The sequence below is a fragment of the Epinephelus fuscoguttatus genome, linkage group LG19 (genome assembly GCF_011397635.1).
Source record: "Epinephelus fuscoguttatus linkage group LG19, E.fuscoguttatus.final_Chr_v1".
Taxonomy (NCBI): domain Eukaryota; kingdom Metazoa; phylum Chordata; class Actinopteri; order Perciformes; family Serranidae; genus Epinephelus; species Epinephelus fuscoguttatus.
The window spans coordinates 9,291,830-9,311,509 of NC_064770.1; the positions used below are offsets into that span (position 1 = coordinate 9,291,830).

Genomic DNA, 19,680 nt, shown 5'->3' on the forward strand with positions numbered 1-19,680 from the left:
TTTCGGGCTCTTCGGTTTCCCACAAAATGTAGTAATCCAAGAATATTTTCAAACTTTTTCCAACAAGATCTACTTTCTGCTTCAAAACTCAAAGAGTTTTGTTTTTTAGAAGCTTAAATACACAATAAATGAGACCTTCTAATGTCTACATAAATTACACATGCAGTGCAACATAATGACTGACACTTCAACACTCTATTTTATAATATTACATTTTTCTGACACATTTGAAAGTAATGAAATAGAAGACAGTACAGTGTTTGCCATTTATTGTACCTGCCATCAGCAGTTCAGCAATGGCTTCTACTGGGTTACAGCAAGACCACTTGCATAAACCACATGCAGAACTGCAGTACACAGTAATACTAGAAAAAGGAGTAACAATAATGGCAATTAGTCTAACTTATTTACATTTACTAATGATTATTATGGACAGAGGGATTACCTGTCATATCATAGCAACATTTTTTGTTATATTTTGTATCAATATACTGCAGACTGTGGTTGGGGCATATTCTAGCATGTTTGAATATTGGGGGTATTGACTTGTAATGCAGTGTTTTCATCATAAGTCTTCCAAGATCTTTCCACCATTTGTGTGACTGCCTGAAAGCCATTAAGGTAGAGCATGACTTCTATAATCTACAGCTAAATTTGGATCTATAATAATAAGAATGGGAGGTCACAGGATTCCTATAAGACTGGATACATGCATGCTGCAGCAGTACATATTGTTTATGGTTTATTGCTGTCAGAATAAATCCCATTGACTCTAAGCACATAAACTCTGGAATTAATTATTAATGGAGCAGTTCTGGGATTTGGCTCATATTGACATTACAGATCAGATTAAATCGTGTAAGACTGCCATGATTTCTATTCCAATTACTTCATTAGCTGTTTATGAACAGATAAGCCCCATCTGAAAAGAGGAGACACCAGTATATTAAATATGCATGAATTTTATTAAATGGCAATGGAACATTTAGTACAGATCCGAGGGAGATGATAAAATAAAAGGTGAACAAAAAACAGGTTTCAAATTTAATAGTTTAGCAATGAGAAATTGGTGCTAAGCACACTAAGGAGCAGGATGTAAAGAGTTAGGTAAAATAAAACAGGAATAATTCACATTAAAGATTCAGTCTGAAACTGACTTTCTGTTAACAAAAGCAGGTTCAGGTGGATTGTTATAAAGAAATCAAGGACAGTTCATAAAAAATGGCATGAATAGGCACATTAAAAAAACAAAGAAAAAACAAACAAATGCTGACAAACTGTGCCAGAGCTGAATGAGTCCAACTTACATTCACTTTATACCACAACAGTACAGCATGACGGTACATCTGTCTCTCTGACTCATCTGTCAGAGTCAAATAAGTCCAGTGTATAAGGGAAATATGGCAACAAATGAACCTAAAATAAAATACTTATCATTTCATTTTTGACTAAAACTCTAAAAGAATAAAACAAATAGTATTAGAAAGAAATTATAAAAATCAGTTTGTCGAGTTAAAATCATTTGAAATACACTCTTGCTAATACTTTAATAATATAAAATCTAAAATTTTATAAATAATGCAGTTAATGCATAAATACCTGATAACTAGGTGAGATTTTGCTCCTTTGCTCGTAGACCCAGGTTTAATAAAATCCTATAGACTGGAAAATTAGTTAAGATTCTTTTATAAATTTTTAAGCTGAATACTGAGTCGGTTCACTGATTTGATGACTCTTTATTTGAGCTACTGTTCTGCTACGTTTTAGTACTCAGCAAGTTGCATAGTCTCACTTAAACACGACTTACTCTCTAAAATCCCTCTAGTGGTGCTAACATAAAGGTCATGGGGTCATTAAAACCAAGATGTTTGGTTTTAATGGGTAGCATGAATGTAGTCTTCATATTTCATGACAATATACCGGTGAGATTACGAGGTATCTTGTATAACCTAAAGGCAGTGTTGCAGGAAAACTCAGTGACCAACACAGGATGGTGGCACACCATTTTGTTGTAGTGAATGGTACGGCTGTTGTTTTTGTTATGCTGCTGCTGTTTCATTTCAGAGACAAATATTGTACTTTACAATAATACATTCATTTGATAGTTACTAGTTACTTGGCACTTTTACATTATTTATACAAAACATAAATCAACTAATAAATTATTAGGTATTATTTGAGTTTGAAGAAGTAATTTCATTGCTGGAAAGATGGTCTTCTCATAAAACTGGGCTGTCAATGCAGTAGAAAGACAAATACTTTTAAATTTGGTGCTACATGAGTAGAGAAAACAGAGGGAAAGGACTGTGGCATTTGTTTTTTCTCAAAAGATGAAAAAAGCTGCAACTACCAGAATACAACGCACTGCCCTGGATCAATAAATGCTTCGGCTGGTGGGTGATGTAATGCGAGCTCATCCGTTTTGACACGGGAAACAACATGGCGGCTGGCTGGTAACAAATGATTTTGAATTACAGTTAAACAGTAAGCTAAAGCATGTTTCTGAAAACATTTCAGATGAGAAATAGGCAACGCACTGACAGAATCTTGGTTCATATTTGATCAGCACAGCTTAGTTTTACTCTTTGCCCTTATTTTTTTTCGGCCTCCGTTTTTACTATACAGGAAACAGTATGGTGCCTGCTTCCTGTTCATAAATTCTTGTATTGCAGCCAAATAGTGCATTTTAGGCAAGAAATGGCCAATATAGTAAGAGAATCTTGGTTTATATTTGATCAGCACTAAATAATTTTACTGTTTGATCTGAGTGTGGTCTGAGTTTGAAAGAGAGAGGGGCAGGTCTCAGATGACGCTTTTGGGTTGAGAGATGAGGAAGGAAATCTGGGTGCTGGTAACAGTGTTATCATACAAAGCTGGTTGAAAATCAGCAATGAATCTCTTTCAGATACCCAGTATATAAAGTAGTTAAACTTAGCTCAACATTTAACTTCTCTTGTTAAATCAGCTTCAGACAATAAATGGTATAAGAGTTTGTATATGACAGTGGGAAGTGGTATCTTGGATGATGAGTGATGTACTATTTATAAGTGCTGCGAGCCAGTGGAACAGCAGTGGCATAACACCAACAGTGACATACAATACATCCATGTTTGTTTCATAGCTGATTACACTGAGCTGAACTGCAGTACATGAACTAACACGTGAAAGCTTGTTGGTCATACAAACAGATAAGATTTCACTGATGTGTAGGGGAAAACAAGGTCATTTAGGCTTTAAAAAGAATATCAGCGTGTGGTGTAATTGTCAAGTCCCATCTGGGGATTTGAAATGAATCTTATTTGATAATGTGGAGTGTTCGTATCCCATATTCAAACACACAGTAAAGAATTGTTTTGGTCCTTTAGTGTTGTTTCCTTATGGGATTCAGTGCATATGAGTAAATTACTGATGATGTTACCAGTTCTCAGTTTTATGAACTAAATAAAAATGCTTGATGTCAAGTCCTTAACAGCATGATTCAAAATAAAAAATTCTTAAAAGAGCAAGACGTGACTACTTGCTGGTGTTCAGGTTTATGGCTGATAATGCCATGTCTGTCGTGCTCTAAAAAAATAGCTTATTTTTGTTCTTCTTCTTCATGTTGATCAGAAAAAAAGCATGGTGACCTGGCAGCTTCAGCTTTCTGTGACGTTCTTCCCATCTACCATGAAAGCAGCGCAACTGAAAGGTCTTTCTACCGATTTCACCCTCGTTTCCCATTTCCCATCTTTCCCTCCATCTGTCTGTTTCCATCTCATTATTTATTCAGTCACTTCCCTTTCCTTTGCTCCCTCATCTTTTCTTTTATTTCTCTCTCACACATCTCTGGTTGATGTGTCTCAGTCGGTCTTGGTGGTTTTGTGTCTCCAGGGATAAATCAGCTCCCCAACAAACAGTTTCTTGACCAGGGCCGCCCATGAGTCTTTGGGATAACAGCTGTAAGTCGGAGTGCGGTAGGTCTGGACCACTGTGCTGCACTTCAGAGGGTTCATCTGAGGAAGAACACGTATAAGCGTGATCATGTGATCAAATACTGACAATGTATTGGCATTGTACAGTCATACTGTACAATGCCAATATTTTGAGCAGTAGTGGCCTCTGTATAATGCCTTTTTGGTTTGATTTAAATGCACAAATCTACACTATTTCAAAAACACATAAACTCAAGTATCATGCCTCTATGGAGAGTCTATGGACTGGTCAGGAACAGAAAACTGACCATTGTATTCTCCTGAAAGTTGGCATTGAATGCTAGCTTATAGGAGAATACAGTGGTCAAGGTGATAGGAAATACGCAAAACTTATTCTGTTCTGATTATGGGGCAAGTGGAAGGACTTGAGGACACTAACCAAACTTAAACTTCTACATGTAAGATGTTTAAACCGAAACAAAATGTCACTTCTTACCTCCATCAGCAGGTGCAGGGCTGTCCCAGGCTCTTCACACAGCACCCTGAACTTTACACCCTCTGTAAAGTACATCAGTAAGGACAGGATGAGTATAGACTCAACTGTGTATGTTTTTTTTTTTTTTTTTTAAAATCATGTCATCCATCTGTTTATCCACCTATTAACTTAGAACTTTTATTTTAATACTACATGACCTGCAGATACCATGCGTCATGTTGTCATCCATCTGTCCAATCATTCTTCCACATTGCTTTAACATGAACCCATTAGGTGTTCACACATTCAATTTCCCTCCTAAATAAGCAAATTTTAAGCAGCAAGGTTGGTCTAAAATACAACCAGATCATCTGGTCTATGGGAATAACCTGTCAGCATGCAGTTTCATATATTATAATAAATGTTTTACAATCATTTTCTGATTTCTGAAGTGGATCCAAGATAAAAGATGATGTACCTGCCAGTCTGTAGGGCCGAGTGATGCGGAGGGCCACAGCAAACAGAGGGAAAGAGTTAATGAAGTCGACGCTGAGGTGGAGGACGCCCTGGAACAGCACCACCACCAGCCGCAACTGCACAACACATGAACACAAAATCGTTACAAACAAACCCATCCTAATGGGTACATGGGGCGCCTGCTCTACCACTAAGCCACTGACGCCTCACTAAAGTTGTAGCTGTCTTCTTCAAAAAAATACATCTCCTGTCAGTTTAAATCTTTTTTTTTTTTGGCTGTGTCACAGGTAAACAACGTATGCATTCACAATTCTACAAACCTCTGTCCTCTGATTGGATCAATTGTAGGCTTGGGTGGTATCATGATACTACTGTCTACCATGGTATTTAGAAATCCTGATAGTAAGAATTTTTGATACCATCAAAAAATAGACACTCATCTTTCTATTAAACTCATACGGAGATGCTGTATTGAGGGTGTGTTATTGTATGTCATGCACAGCACGCACCACCAGAGGCCAGTCTTTAAGGGTAAACAGGCAGCTGACTTGGGAAACATAGCAACTGCTAGTGGTGGGGATAATGTTACAGGACTCTAAAAAAAACAGCAACAGCAGAGAGAGACCGCACGGGAAAAAAACACATAAAGTGCCACACACAGATACCTTCATACACCCCAGTGAAACTTCAAGAGGGTATAAAGGTATGAAAAAACACATACTGCCCAAGCCTAATCAGTTGGTTTTCAAACGGGGAACTGCCTGCAAATAACACCAGACCTGTTTGAATACGAGTCAGCAGGTGTTATTTTGAGTATCTATCAGCTGATGATGAAGCAATAGCAGGTGGTGGTGTATTTTCCATTTAGATTCATAGCTACTGGTACACACAGATTTTGTTAATGAGCTGCACAGAAACATCAATTTAATTCATCCATGACCAACCACCTCAATGCCCTTTTTATTCTTTAAGGAAATCTGGGATTTAGCAACCATTCTAAGTTCAAAACGTACACATGGTGGAATTTTTTGGGTATATTCCCATATTTTACGACTCCCCAATACTTTTAGACCACTAACTAACTAACTTACTAACTAACTAAATAAAATGATTTGGTATTTCTCTACCACAGTTTCATTCCTCGGCAGTGTGAAGTCAGTTTGGAAACAGAATTTACAAGTGAGTAATAATTTCTAATGACTTCCAAGGAGGTTTAATTCAAAGAATATCTGGCCATTTTTACAAGGAAAAGTTTCCTTTTTGGTGTCTGTGGAGAGCTGTTATCATGATTCACGACTTTTCCAGAACCCTGTCTACTGCTCTAAATGTGGGCTGTGATTCAGTTGTCTGAAACTAGGCTGACACAAAAGAAGTTTATGCTGCAGAAACAGCTCCTTCACCTGTGACTCATCTTACCAGAGTGAAGACCAGGTAGTAGAGAGCTGTGGTGGGCAACAGGAACAGCAAGATGGTGAACAGCAGCGTCCCGATGAAGAGCTGAAGCACCACAAGATACAACCACACTGTAAATGTCTGTATCTCTATTATGATGACAGTGATGTGTGTGTACATGTGTGTGTGTTACCTGGTCCAGGTCATAGGAGCAGGAGTCCACCCTCTGTCGCAGGACGTTCCACTTCTTCCCTCTAAAGAGCCTCCAGAGAGATGAGAGGCCGTAGATCTTCAGACAGTACAACCTGACAGACAGATAGACAAAATTATACCAGTGAAATAAACTGGGACTCAGCTCCACAGTGGGTGTACAGAGACAGAAGAAATGTGGGAGAAAATAGAGGAGAAAGGCTTCAGCGAATGCAGAGAGGAGAGAGAGAGAAATGGGTTGGACTGTTGAATATGAGAGTTTAGTTATGCATTGAGAGAACTGAACCAAGTGGCTGATCATACAGTTAATCCTGATCAGCAACAGTAGGCCCGTTTCCACTGAAGAAGTTCCTGGTACTATTTGGGGGGCAGGAACTTTACAGGAACGTCCTCTCGATCGGCCCTCTCAACCGCCGTGTCTCCAATGAGAGAGCAGAGTAGGAGGAAGGTTCCTGTAAAGTTACCGGGCTCTGGATGTGATAATCGCTGTGCAACCATGCTGAGTTTTAAAAATGCCGGCAATTTTGTCGCTCTCCGTTCACGTCACATCCCGCCTTGAGTATATCCAATCAGCACCAAGTAACCCCCAAGCCCCAGCCAGGAGTCTTTCGGGGCCGTTCTGAGTACCTACTCTGAGGCAGGGACTTGTTTAGCACCTGTAAAGGTTCCGGAACTCTGTCCTTCGGGGGTGGTTCCTGCGGTGGAGACATGCACCAACAGCCCCGGCCCCGTAAAATTACCCCGAAGTTCCTGCGGTGGAAACGGGCCTAGTATTTTAGGAGTGCAGATTTCAGTGCTGGATTACAACGGGAGCTCTATATGCTACATATTTCTCACCTTATTGTGACAACTACATGTTCAAAGTAATGAATACATCTTTTTAAAAAAGCAGGAGAAGAAAACATCCAACCAAGGTAGTTATCTCTATAATCATATTGGATCTGCTATAATGTCCTCTTATAGTACTGTGGCACACATTTAAGGCACACTTTAAATCAATCACAAAGTAAAGACATAAAAAGCAGCTGACAATATTTCAAATATGGATGTTGCTGTGAAGAAGCTACAAATTCCAAAACATGGGTGATCTATAAAATCAGCACAGTTGATGGACAAGGTGGTCAAGGTGGACAACCGAGATTAGTGTCACCAATTCAATATCTGACCAAATGTCTCCCCTTCTGTTCCTGAGATATGATGTTTATTAATGGACAGAAGAGTGTTTTTGCAGAAGTTTATGATGTCACAGTGAAGTTGACCTTTAGGATATATAATGTTATCACTTCATCATTTTATGTTATTAGACATTTGTGTGAAATTTTGTCTCTGACCTTGACCTTTGACCACCAAAATCTAATTAGTTCATTGCTGGATCCAAGTGGAAAATTGTTCCAAATTTAAGAAAATTAATTCAAAGTGTTCTTGAGTTATTGTGTTCACAAGACTTGGATGTACATATGTATATACTGTACGTATGTATGTATGGACGGACGGACAACTCGAAAACATAATGCCTCTGGCCACAGCTATTGCTGCCACGGATAAAAATGGGGACGAAAGGGGAAACAAAACAATGTCAAATGAAAAACTGAACTATGTACATAGAACTGGAAGAAATGAGAATTAAATTACACAGCTTGGTTTCCTATACAGTTTTGTCTTTGGATTGTCATGTTCTGAAGCCATATTTTATTTCATTTTTATTGTTGAGATGTAGAGGGGAGTTGTCACCCTTTGGAGGGCACATTGGGGTTAGAAACTGGAGACAAGAAATAAGTATCATCTGAAATTTGGCAACAAAAATCCCATAAGCTGTAACTTGAGAAATATCGACTACTTTTCAGAAACAGCTGTAAATTGTCCTTTTCAAAGACAGAGAAGCTATGTAAAGGCAGATCTTCAGTACATGGATAGCTATAATTCATCCTCCCCAATATAGAAAGTGAATTGTGATCACAGCAGGAGATATTTTTAGGTCAGAGCATACAGATTTAATAAGTGACTCTGACAAAGGTTCTTAAACTGAATTTAAAAACACACACTTGCACATATTCCAAGAGCTGCTGGTGCATAAATATGCAACAAGGAAAGTGGGTAATATTTCATTATGCACCACGGGCAGGGGAGCCAAGCTATCTTTAGAGCAAATGCATAATTTAGTCAATCCTCTCTCCTCCATCCAAGACTATTATCACAGTGTTCAGCCTTCCATCACACCACAGACTCAACAGAGTCATTATTCAATAGAAGAGGACGGAAATAAAAGGAGCTGAGTGTAGCTGGGAGTTAACATTACAGCCATAATGTAGGAATATCCTCACTTTTACTTTAATCTACAAACAGGTTTACCGTGACATGTTAGGGCATGTCTATACATGCCTCAACATGTTATCAAATGAAAGAAGTTTGACAAGCTGGAAACACAAGAACCAAGTGACATAGTTTAAACTATATTTGGATCTTTGAGTCATAACAATGCACCAGGACATTTTTAAATTCCATGGAGCTGAAGTCATGAAGTCAACGACATGGAGAAAATCAAATATGATACATGATATATATTTTTTTTTACTGAAGACCTCAATACCGATATTGCAAAAATATTGTAGGTCTGACTATTGGTGCTTTCACAAAATATTTACACAATGAGATTTTTGATAAATAATCATTGGTAATGTGGATATAAGGTGTAAGTGGGTAAAGGCAAATAATAGAACAGCCCGAACAGTCTGAATAGTTCAGAAAATCACAACACTTAAATGTAAAGCAGCCTTTGAAACTAGTAAAAGACAACACTTACGCTATTACGATATCGAAAATATCAACATAATATAGATATAATGTCTAACTCTGTGATTAGCGGATATAATGTTCACCATGTTCACCATTTTAATTTAGTTTGTTTTCATGATAACATGTGTTTGTGTTTACATCTGTAAACAAGCCAAGACAAGCTGAGGCCGATGGTCATTAGTCGTGCAGGTATTTGGTCATAAACTAAAGTACTGGACAGATTAAAGATACTGACCTGATGATGGCCCTAAATGGAAAGTCATAGGATTACCAAAGTTTTTACAATTTATCCCGAGGGGAACATAAACCACATTTTGTGGGAACTACTTTTTATCACAACCCATTCAATGGCTGATTTCATTAAAAACCACAAATGTGAGCTTCCTGGTGGTGATAGAGGAAATGTCAGAGGATCTCCAAAGTTAGTATGAGTCATTCTCTGGGGAACATGAATGTGTGTACAAAAGGTCATGTTGTATAAATATTTCAGTCTGAACCAAAGCAGTGGACTGACCAACCAACATTGCCATTGCTAGAGCTGCTAGAACAGTTTCAAATAAATATGGAAAAGGGGGGAATTTCAAACAAAAAAATCTGATTTCTCATGGATCCAGTGACACCATTTACATGATCATTAGGTCCACTATACATGCATGTTCAAATGTCACTCTCTAATGGAGCGAAACATGCTTCTGAGTTATTCTACCAGTCAGCAAACACACCACAATTACAGGAGTTTCAATTCTTTGGATCAACCTACATGAAGAGTCCAGGCAGCTAAATCTTCATAATCTTTACCCTCTCATATCATCACTGACTGATATTGTCCTGAAAACAACAGGAAAAGCAAACACCTTGAGCAAACTGCTCTTCTGCTCGTCTCCTCTATACTGAGTGCGAACCAACTGAGGCAGACTGAAGGAAACAACCTGAAGCACTTAATTATTTTTTATAACCGTCTGACCCAGTTATACAACAATGACGTGATACAAAACATCCTGTTCTCCAAGTCAGATTCAGATGATTTGTGTTGTTGTACCAGATACAATGAAAGAGATAATAACAATGGTATTCTCTGCTTTCTCTGAAGGGAAAACACAACACAGCTACTTTTAATGAAAGCATGACTTCACACGCATTTGAATGTAGTGGGTGTGCTGCTGCGAGAATAGGCTTTACTGCTGTTGTTTATTCTTTGGTTACATTCCTAAACCATAGGTATGTTTTCCGGTTTCCAAAACAAATTCCCAGTGAACAGAATCATTGCACATTTTAGGACCAAGTTGCTTTGACTGACCAGGTCTTAAATTACAATTCACATCTTGCCCAAAGATGGTAGTAATAATGGTTGGTTCATTCTTCCATCACTTTATCATAACTATTTGTCAAATGCCATGATATTTAATATGATCATCATTCCAAGAAAATGCTTTCTAATATTTTTTGAGATCTCCAGACCTTGGTGAATAAAAACACTATGGTGACCATAAAAAGTATCAATATCCTAAGGCAGATAGCCATGAAACTCATGAAGGTGATTATTTTCCATTTTACTTTCCTGGCCTAGATGAAGGCATTGTTCTGGTCATTTTGAGCCCCCACCTCCACTCAAGCCTCATAATGACATTTAAAAAGGTTCAAATGAGACTCTGATGTACAGGTCAGTAAGAACTTCGTAATTAAAATGTCTCACTAGAGCAACACAGAAAAAGAAAGGTTGGAAAAACATGCCCCCTGCAGGTCATCAAAAGGAACATCTCACAAAATCTACAGTGTCCCAATCCAATAAAACATGCTCATTCTAAGCAAGCAAGTATGTATAGTAGTGTGTTGGCAGAATGTAATTAAAAAAAATCAAAAAAGTTATTATGTTACAATTGTGAATGATGGTGAGACAGCTAAAGAAACATCTTGGGAAAACAAAGAATATGTATCAAGTCTTTGGACAGACATTTTGGCATCTCTTAAAAATATAAAAATGATGATGGGATTTTTGCTGGGGTCTGTACCAAACAAGTATGTTTCCTTCAGTTCAGAATACGGTTTGCCAGTGCATCTTCCTAGCATCAGAATGTTTCATTTATAATGGCGTGCTATGACATATTTTACCTTCATCAAAAAACTGCAGGTCCTGCAATTTGGATATTGCAGTTAGCCATATTGCGATTTTGATAATATTTTAATTAACTGTGCAGCACTGTGTTAAATAAAAACGGCAAAAAATAGTATACTGAAGCTTAATATAGCGTAGTACATACATACAGTATATGTACAATTTCATTCACACAAAACACAAGTTCAGACTAAGCACCCAAGTTTATCACATGTCAATATGCTGAGCTTAAATAAGCAACAGAAAGAGCACAGCAGCTGCATTTAGACAGTGTTCCCCACTAAGAACAGGTCATACAGATGTGTGAGGGATTTCATCAAAATGTACAATAAAAACAAAACAGCTGCAATTCTTATAAAACACACTTGACACATGAGAGAGAAAAGGATGGTGTGTTTTGTAGCCTTTAATGTGAGATCTTCACAGTTCATAAGGGGCCTGTTTCACCAATAATTTCTTCTCATCTTAATTTTCACACATTTCACTAATAAAAACACCAAAACACCAAAGTAGTGAACGATTCATGAGCATGCAACCCTGCAGAACTTGCAAAAGCTGCACTTGTTCAAGCAGAGTAAATTTACATCACTAGGCGGCTTCTGTTACCTCGTCAGGTAGATACAGACTAGCTGTGCTCGTCAACATACACTTATAAAAGCTATAAGTTATTAAACCTCTAAAACCTTCGACCCTATTATGAGTTAGTAGCTGCCACTCTTAGTATAGTTTGTGATTCAGTCAGAGAAGCTAAATCAACATGGACAATACTTCTTAAACATAAAACTTCTCTGACAAGCAGTGAAAAATACTGAACATAAAGTAGCAGTTAGATGTATGCTGAGGTCTCACCTGGCTCCGTAGACGTAGAAGCAGTATATGTGGAAGGTGAGCAGGGCGACCATGTCAGAGAGCAGCGAGAGGGCAAAGGTCAGGCCGAAGCAGGCTGACAGGCCTCCATACCACAGGATCCCCTCGATGAAGGGAGACATCAGGTGGATGTAGCCTAGATGGAAACATTACAATCAAGGTGGAGGTCTGACCAGTACATTGACAAGTGTAATACTTGTTTGTTTAGAGCTTTTTAGTCCTATTTTCTGTATTTTTTATCATGAAAATGGTCAGATATAAACAGAAAGATTATCAGAACAATATAAAGCCCTGAGTGTGTGTGCCTTTTGTTTGTTTTGTGCTGTGACTCACTGATCCAGAGGTGAATGTGGTAGAGGAAGAAGCGGCCCAGAACCTGGTCCAGGGCCCGGTTCATCTTCAGCCCTGCAGGAGCTCCCATGAGCCACTGCAGCAGCTCCTGCAGCTCTTTAGCCACATGCTGAGGAAGAATCACACAAGTTAAAGAACATAATGACAATTTCAGTTTTTAATCACAACTTGTGTTTGTTCACTCAGCTGTCAGTCGACTGTGTGCTGAGAATTTATTTTAAATTAAACTACTATTTCTGAGGCCAATGACAAGGCATCAGGTTTAATATTTACTTGATTACTGTTACTAAATCAAATTACTAACCTAAACTTTCTTGCGGTAACTTGCAAAAGCCTTGTTTTCCATTAATAGCACAAAATGCTTTAAATTGTGTATCATCATTTGAACAGATGCCAAAAGTGGCAATAGTTGTTGACTCCTTATCATTTGATCATCCTGATATTCTGTTTTTTGTTCTGTTTTGTAATCTGTTTGAAAAAAAAGAGGAAAAATGTGCCATAACAATTATTTTTTAAAAGATTAATTTTCTGACATTTTGTGTAGTCTGATTTCTGTAACACACACTTACATCAGCTGCAGGCACCAGTGTGTTGGCTAACATGGTGATGTGGTTGTCTCTATAGAGCCACCAGATAAGCAACATGCCGAGAGCCACATCCACTAGGAACGACACCATGATGTTGGCTTTCCTACAGAAAGACAAAGAGACAGACATAAAGGTATGAACAGCAGGTGTACTGTCACTTTCAGCAAAGGAAAGTCCATAACATCAGGGAGTTTCTAGGTCACTTTTACAACAATCACCTCATGAACTGCATGTGTCCCGTGGCTGGTTTCCGAGAGCTGATCGTTCTCATGTGTTCGGCTCTGTAGCTGAGCTGGACGCAGGTGGACAGCTTACTGGACAGGAACTGCACTGGGTAAAGACTGAAGAGCCTAAATGTAAAATTTGATAAAGAAAATAATGATGGTGTTTAAAGAGTATTGCCTCTCAATGCCTGGATTTATATTAGAGTTCAGCAATCAGTGTCAGGTAAAAACACATCAACAAGACGTGTTGATGTGTTTTTTTGTTGTTGGTTTTGGACACTTTAATTGGGATTTGTTAACAATAAAAAAACCCAAACCATATATAATATGTCTGGCCTTATCCATTAAATTTCCTCCCTTCTCACCGGATGTTACAGATCCAGGTCCATATGGAGAGCAGCCAGCTGATGAGCAGGCAGAGTGGTACGGACACTTGTTTGAGCAGCTCCACGATGATGCTAGCCTCTCGACCCTCAGACTGCCAGTGTGTCAACTTAAGTGGCCCGTCGTCGTATCTGTCCAGGAAGAACAGAGGCTGGCTGTGGGCCACTGTGTGGAACATCTGGACCAGAGTAGAGAAAGAGCATGTTAGGCTACCTGCTTGCATCCACCTGTAATCTGAGTCACTATCATACATGGATTTTAGTCTGTACATCCTCTGGCAACATGTCACGTCACATTAAACGAGAGGCCAAACATTTGGTAGTTTATATTTCATGCAGCATCATTATTCTTTCCTTCAGGATTTTAGGCTGCAGTGTGAGAGAAAAACTAATTCAGAAATTTGTATTTTATAAGCTTGTGCCAGTTTTTTCAAAGAAAAACATCCTGAATTTAAAATTTACATTCATGTTACTTACATGACCAAAATCAGCAAACGGGAATTCAAATGAGAACCAGCACTTTTTCTCTTTGTACCTGTCTCAGCTCAGATGGTGCATCAGGTTTGGGGTCTGGCACTCCGTTCTCGATGGGATGGAGCTGTGACAACATCACCTTCCTCTGCTCATAGTGGACAAAGATCACCTTCTCCTCCTCCTCCTCCTCCTCCTGCTCTTCTTTATCACCTCCAGCCTCTCCATCACCCTCCTCAGCCTTCTCATTTTTCTTCTTAGTTTCCTGCTGAATTACTCTTCCATCTGGCCATGACAAAAGATAAATTCATTAGCAACTCTTGATAGCTTTCTTTGTTAGAAACTAGAGTATTTGCCACAGAGTTATTCTACATACATCTGGAAAAAAAATCCACCCCAAAACCTGAAAATTATTACATTACTCAATTAAATCGATTCTTTCCAAATTGCACAAGCCTCTGCAATGAGACATAACCTGAAACTAGTGATAAGAAGTTAATATCTGCTAGCAGAAACCTCCAGTACCACTGTATAAACTCAGTGTGAATCAGTCTGAGGGTCTTACTCTGATCCCGGTTGAGGATCTGGCAGGTGAAGCCTGTCTTGCCTATCTCGCGGTTGATCTGGAGCCAGCGTTCCTGTGGGAAGATGGTGCTCAGATCTCTGAGGAAGCTCTCCATGCCCTCCTGACCATCTTTGGGTAAACTCCATGAACCCAACACAGACAGCTCCACGCCACTCTGGGCCTGCATCTGGGTGAAAAAGATGGAGAAGTGTGTTGAGGGAGGAGGAGAGACTAATAAAGTCTTTTAACTTTTGTACGTTAATGAGGCAATTCTGGTTCATGTTGTGCTAATTAAGTGAAAAAGGGAAAAATGCCAGCACTCACAAATGTCGTTTTGGTAAATTTAATAAACCAACTTGGGTGGCAGTACCAGGAACACAGACGTTTCAACAGAAAGTCTTATTCAGTATGTAACTCAGGTTACGGAACTGGCGTTTAAGTATGCTCGAAGCAATCAGAGCAGGTGGAAAGACACTTTGCACTTCCTCCATACAATGTAGTGCCAACTCACAGGCAAAGACTAAACACAATAACAATACAACAATCTTAAACAAGTGTGTCACGGCAAAATAGCAGTCGATATACCAAAAATAGATATATATATGCATAATAAATTCTGCTCGTACAAAAAGGCGCTGTGAACAACAGTAAAACGTGTGCTTAAGGGGACAGATAAAGTACCCAATTTTCAAATAACAATCAGATCATAAGTGCACAGGAAAAGACTTACATAAAGTTACTGAGTAACTGTCCCTCTATTACCAATCAGATCACAAGTGCATATACAGAAAAGCACTGAGAGCAGCAACGGTGTGTGTATAAAGGGGCAGAGTAAGTACCAATTCTCAATTCACAATCAGATCATAAATGCGCAGAAAAAAACTTGCAAGAAGTCGCTGAGTCACTGTCCCTTAATTAACAATCAGATCACAAGTGTATAATAAGAATAAAGTGCGAAAAGGTCACTGAGTCACTGTCCCTCAATTAACAATCAGATCACAAATGCACAGTAAGAAAAATAAAGTGCAAAAAAGTCATTGAGTAGCTATCCCTCAATTAACAATCAGATCACAAGTGCACAGTACGAAGAATAAAGTACTGAGTAGCTGTCCCTCAATAAACAATTAGATCATAAATGCGTAGTAAAGTAAATAACATGCATCAAGACATTCTGAGTAGCTGTCCCTCGTTAAGAGACAAATGTCTGTATACATTAGAAATAGACAAAGTGTACAAATACATTCGGTCACTGTCCCTTACTTAATCAGATGAGTGCACAGTAAAATACATAGAGTACAACAGATCTGCGTCTTTATCCCATAAAGAACGGTTGGGAAAGAAGTACAGAAAAAAAAGGACTTCATAGAAATAGTCACTCCTCAGTTAACATTCAGATCATAAGAGCACAGTGAAAACATAAAGTGCAGATAGTCACTGAGAGGTTCCACTAACAGGTCATCCAAGTATGCACCGTCAGTACCAGAAAATTCATTGGGTACAAAGCACAGTATATAGTGCCCACACCGTATCATGGACGATACCATAAATCAGTCTATAGTAGTCACAGAAAACAACTTAACAGCAACTCTTCATTCATACCTTTAGGAAATTCTGTCTGCAAACTATGGATCCAAAAAGCCTCTCTCTGTAGAAGAGCTCTCTCTATCTCCCCCTCTTTTAAGTTGTTTCACTTTTTCTATTCCCTGAAATCTTAAAGAGCAAACATTGTGACCTGCTGCAGTGAAGTGTCTTGCTACAGAAGATTTTTCGTCTTTGGTTCTGATGTTGCTTTTGTGTTCAGAGATACGGGTCTTAAGCTCTCTTTTAGTCTTACCGAAATAGCATAAGCCATTTAATTAAGTGAAAAGACATGTCATCCCCAGTTATCCTTTTGGATTGGAAAAAATAGGAGCAACTTAGGAAACATGCTAAAAAACAGGTTTTATTGTGCACTGGATTTAATTTTTCTAAATCCAGATGTTTATAAGAATCCTTGAGGAGTCTGGAAACACCTTCGAAACAGCAGTGAGAGGCACAATCTGGGGCTAAATTTACTGTAACCCTTATCCAGACCTGAGAGGACATGGAGGTCTGTCCCGTGCTGCACTGACCTGTTGGATGTACTGTTTGACCTGTCCAGGGATGAACGGGTAGTGGATCACTGCCAACACCACGGCAGAGTCATGGCCAGAGATCCAGCGGCCGACCAGAAGGCCGCTGTCTGCCCGGTTACAGCACTGTGGGAAGAAGATCTTCAGCACCATGACTTCACAGCAGCTTAGTGTTCAGCCTCCAGCAGCTCTGATGATCTGAGAAAGAACAAGTCAGGTGACTTTTAACTCTGCTGCACAGTATAAGGGTCCAGCTAATGCTGTTCAATACTGATATTATTGTCCACAAAAGCCATGAAACACCAAAACCAATAACGTTTCAGTTATCTATCAATACTCTCTGATTTCGCTACCCTGTCTGTGGCTCTCAGCTTCAAGCCCATTAGTTCCTACGAGACAAATCTTTAATATATGAATATACAGTTCAGGCTCAGTAATTTCCAAGATGTTAAGAGGAAATACATGGGAAAAAAGGTCAAATTGTGTGCTATAACAAAAAAGCTGGTGTAAAGCTGATTCTCCAGGAGAGTGCAGTGAATTCAAAATGTAAAAATTCCCCTATCTTTTGAAAGCCAAGGGAGGAATTTGATAGACATTGTTGATATATGGTTCTACTCCACTACATCTCAGAGGGACATATTGTCTTTTTTACTCCACAACACTTATTTTCTGGCTTTAATTAAGAGTTACATTACAGATTCTGCTTAATAATACAAAACACAGTTAGCAAATACATTATGATATATTGTTTTTAGTAAAGGTAAAATCGTTACTTCCTGGCAGAGTATATGGTAAAAAAAAACAACAAAAAAACAAGCCCCACCTTTACCAGCTTTTACAATTAAGTGAAGTTCATATGTATCAGTAATCATAATCCATTACATTATCCTGAAATAAACCATTTTGCAAAATTAGTATTTTTTCCTGAAGACATACAGGAAAATACTTAAGGCATCTTATCATGTGGATGAAACACAAACAAATTAAAGCTCTGAAGTGTCATTTTTCCCTCCGATTTTTAACAGTTTGATGAACAAACGCGACAAAACATCACGTATTTATAAAAAGGAATTGTAACAAAATGTATAATAATACCTGATGTATCCCGAATCTAAGAATGGATCCTTATCATTTATGAAATATATCCCTGTTTTGTTTGGAGTTTGGTGAGCAAACGGAACTAACGACACTAACGGTTGACCTTATTCTTTGCCCTTCAAATATCGAGTTTCTAGCTTGATGTTGTGGCAACACACAAAGCCCTGGGCAGCTATTGATGTCAGTGACCAGTGATGTCAACTAACGAGCTACACAGGAAAGTAGGTTAGCGGCAGGGTTAGCAAGCAAAAAGGGGGAATTGCTGCTAGTATAAGACAAATTTACCAAACATTTATTTGAACAATGAGAGCGTTAACGAGGGTCGATTCTTCCTCAACAACTAATTGATGCTCCAGGTTCACCAGTCTTTTGACTGTTAATAAAATCAAACTTAATTATCTATGTGAATGAAACTAACGCTACGACATACAGCAGAGAGGTAAAACTGTGTGACGGCAACATGGACACCAGATATTTGTGTAGACAAGTAACTTACATTATTTACCTTCTTCAATGACGCGAAAAGCGTTCACCTTGCATTTCTAACGTCGAGCAGATTTCAGGATTTGGGCGCCATGTTCTTTGTTGACAGTCCATTCCATTAAAGCTCCGGTGAGAAACACAACGTTCATGTAAGTTCCTATTGTCGCGATGACCCTACAGTCGAGTCGTTATTAAAATTTTACTATTTAAGCCAAGAAATTTTACTAGACTATGACAAAACCAAGTACGAAAAAAATGTTTTTCTTTATTTTTCTCTCGACTCTGTCACGTGCATTATCAGTTTTGTCACTTTGATTTTTTTTTTTAAAAAATAAATGAAATAAATAAATGAATAGATAATTAAATAAATAAATGAATAAATAGATAAATAAATAAAGTAGAATACATACACAAAACATTCAACATGCTCTCACAAGGTAACAGGAGTCATGGGACAGCTCCAGTGGTTTAGAAAAGGCTTATTAATGAAGTCAAAATATTAATAAACAAACAAAAAAATCTCTAATATTAACCTTGTTTGCAGACCAAACATTTTTACGACTATTGTCATATGGGCTTGTAACTCCCAATTATTCATGTTTAATTGTTACAGGTGGAATAATGAAAACTCTGATCATCACAATCTTAATGATTATAACCTAATACAGTACAACAACAACAACAACAACAACAATGATACTACTACTACAACTATTACTAATAATAATAACAATCTAGATACTCACCAGTATAGACCCAGTGTGTGTGTTGCTGCTATCAGGGTTCTTGGTGAATGAGGAGTTGGCCCAACTGTAAAGACATTTATCTCCTCCTTCAGTGACACAGCAAGAAAAAGAGCGGGAAGAAAACCTCCAACAGCCTAAAAATAACAGAAATATTACTGAGAGATTTTTTGCATCAAATCCCTAAAGGCTAAATTGTCTTGCCACCATAAAAGATGATGCTGGGAGATTAAAAAAAGAGCTATTGTTGCTTTGTGTGTTCAAACAAAACATGATTAAAACATTATTAATTACTGTCCTTCCTCCCTTAATTAAAAGAGAACATGTGACTCCCCCTTGTATGTATTTACACTGGCTGTCCATGTGCTTTAGAACTGATTTTAAAACTACACTCAGCTTCCCATTACCCTTTTAAACTTTTTACTG

At 38.3% G+C, this 19,680-nt stretch overlaps 1 protein-coding gene across 2 annotated transcripts; it reads right to left on the reverse strand.

Annotated features, from left to right (window-relative positions):
- Nucleotides 1-959: 959 nt before the first annotated feature.
- On the reverse strand, nucleotides 960-18,636 carry pigq (phosphatidylinositol glycan anchor biosynthesis, class Q). 2 transcript variants are annotated; one of them, XM_049561488.1, is made up of 14 exons: nucleotides 18,534-18,636; nucleotides 16,931-17,128; nucleotides 14,820-15,006; nucleotides 14,319-14,539; nucleotides 13,766-13,962; nucleotides 13,395-13,526; nucleotides 13,159-13,279; nucleotides 12,572-12,698; nucleotides 12,221-12,374; nucleotides 6,449-6,560; nucleotides 6,280-6,360; nucleotides 4,865-4,979; nucleotides 4,408-4,469; nucleotides 960-3,992 (listed from the first exon to the last, which is right to left on the reverse strand). In XM_049561488.1, the coding sequence occupies exons 2-14, from the start codon at nucleotides 17,081-17,083 to the stop codon at nucleotides 3,840-3,842; spliced, it is 1,815 nt and encodes a 604-aa protein (XP_049417445.1). In that variant the 5' UTR covers nucleotides 17,084-17,128; nucleotides 18,534-18,636; the 3' UTR covers nucleotides 960-3,839. The 2 variants fall into 2 exon arrangements, with proteins under 2 accessions (XP_049417445.1, XP_049417444.1); XM_049561487.1 differs by having other exon boundaries at nucleotides 18,525-18,617.
- Nucleotides 18,637-19,680: the final 1,044 nt, after the last annotated feature.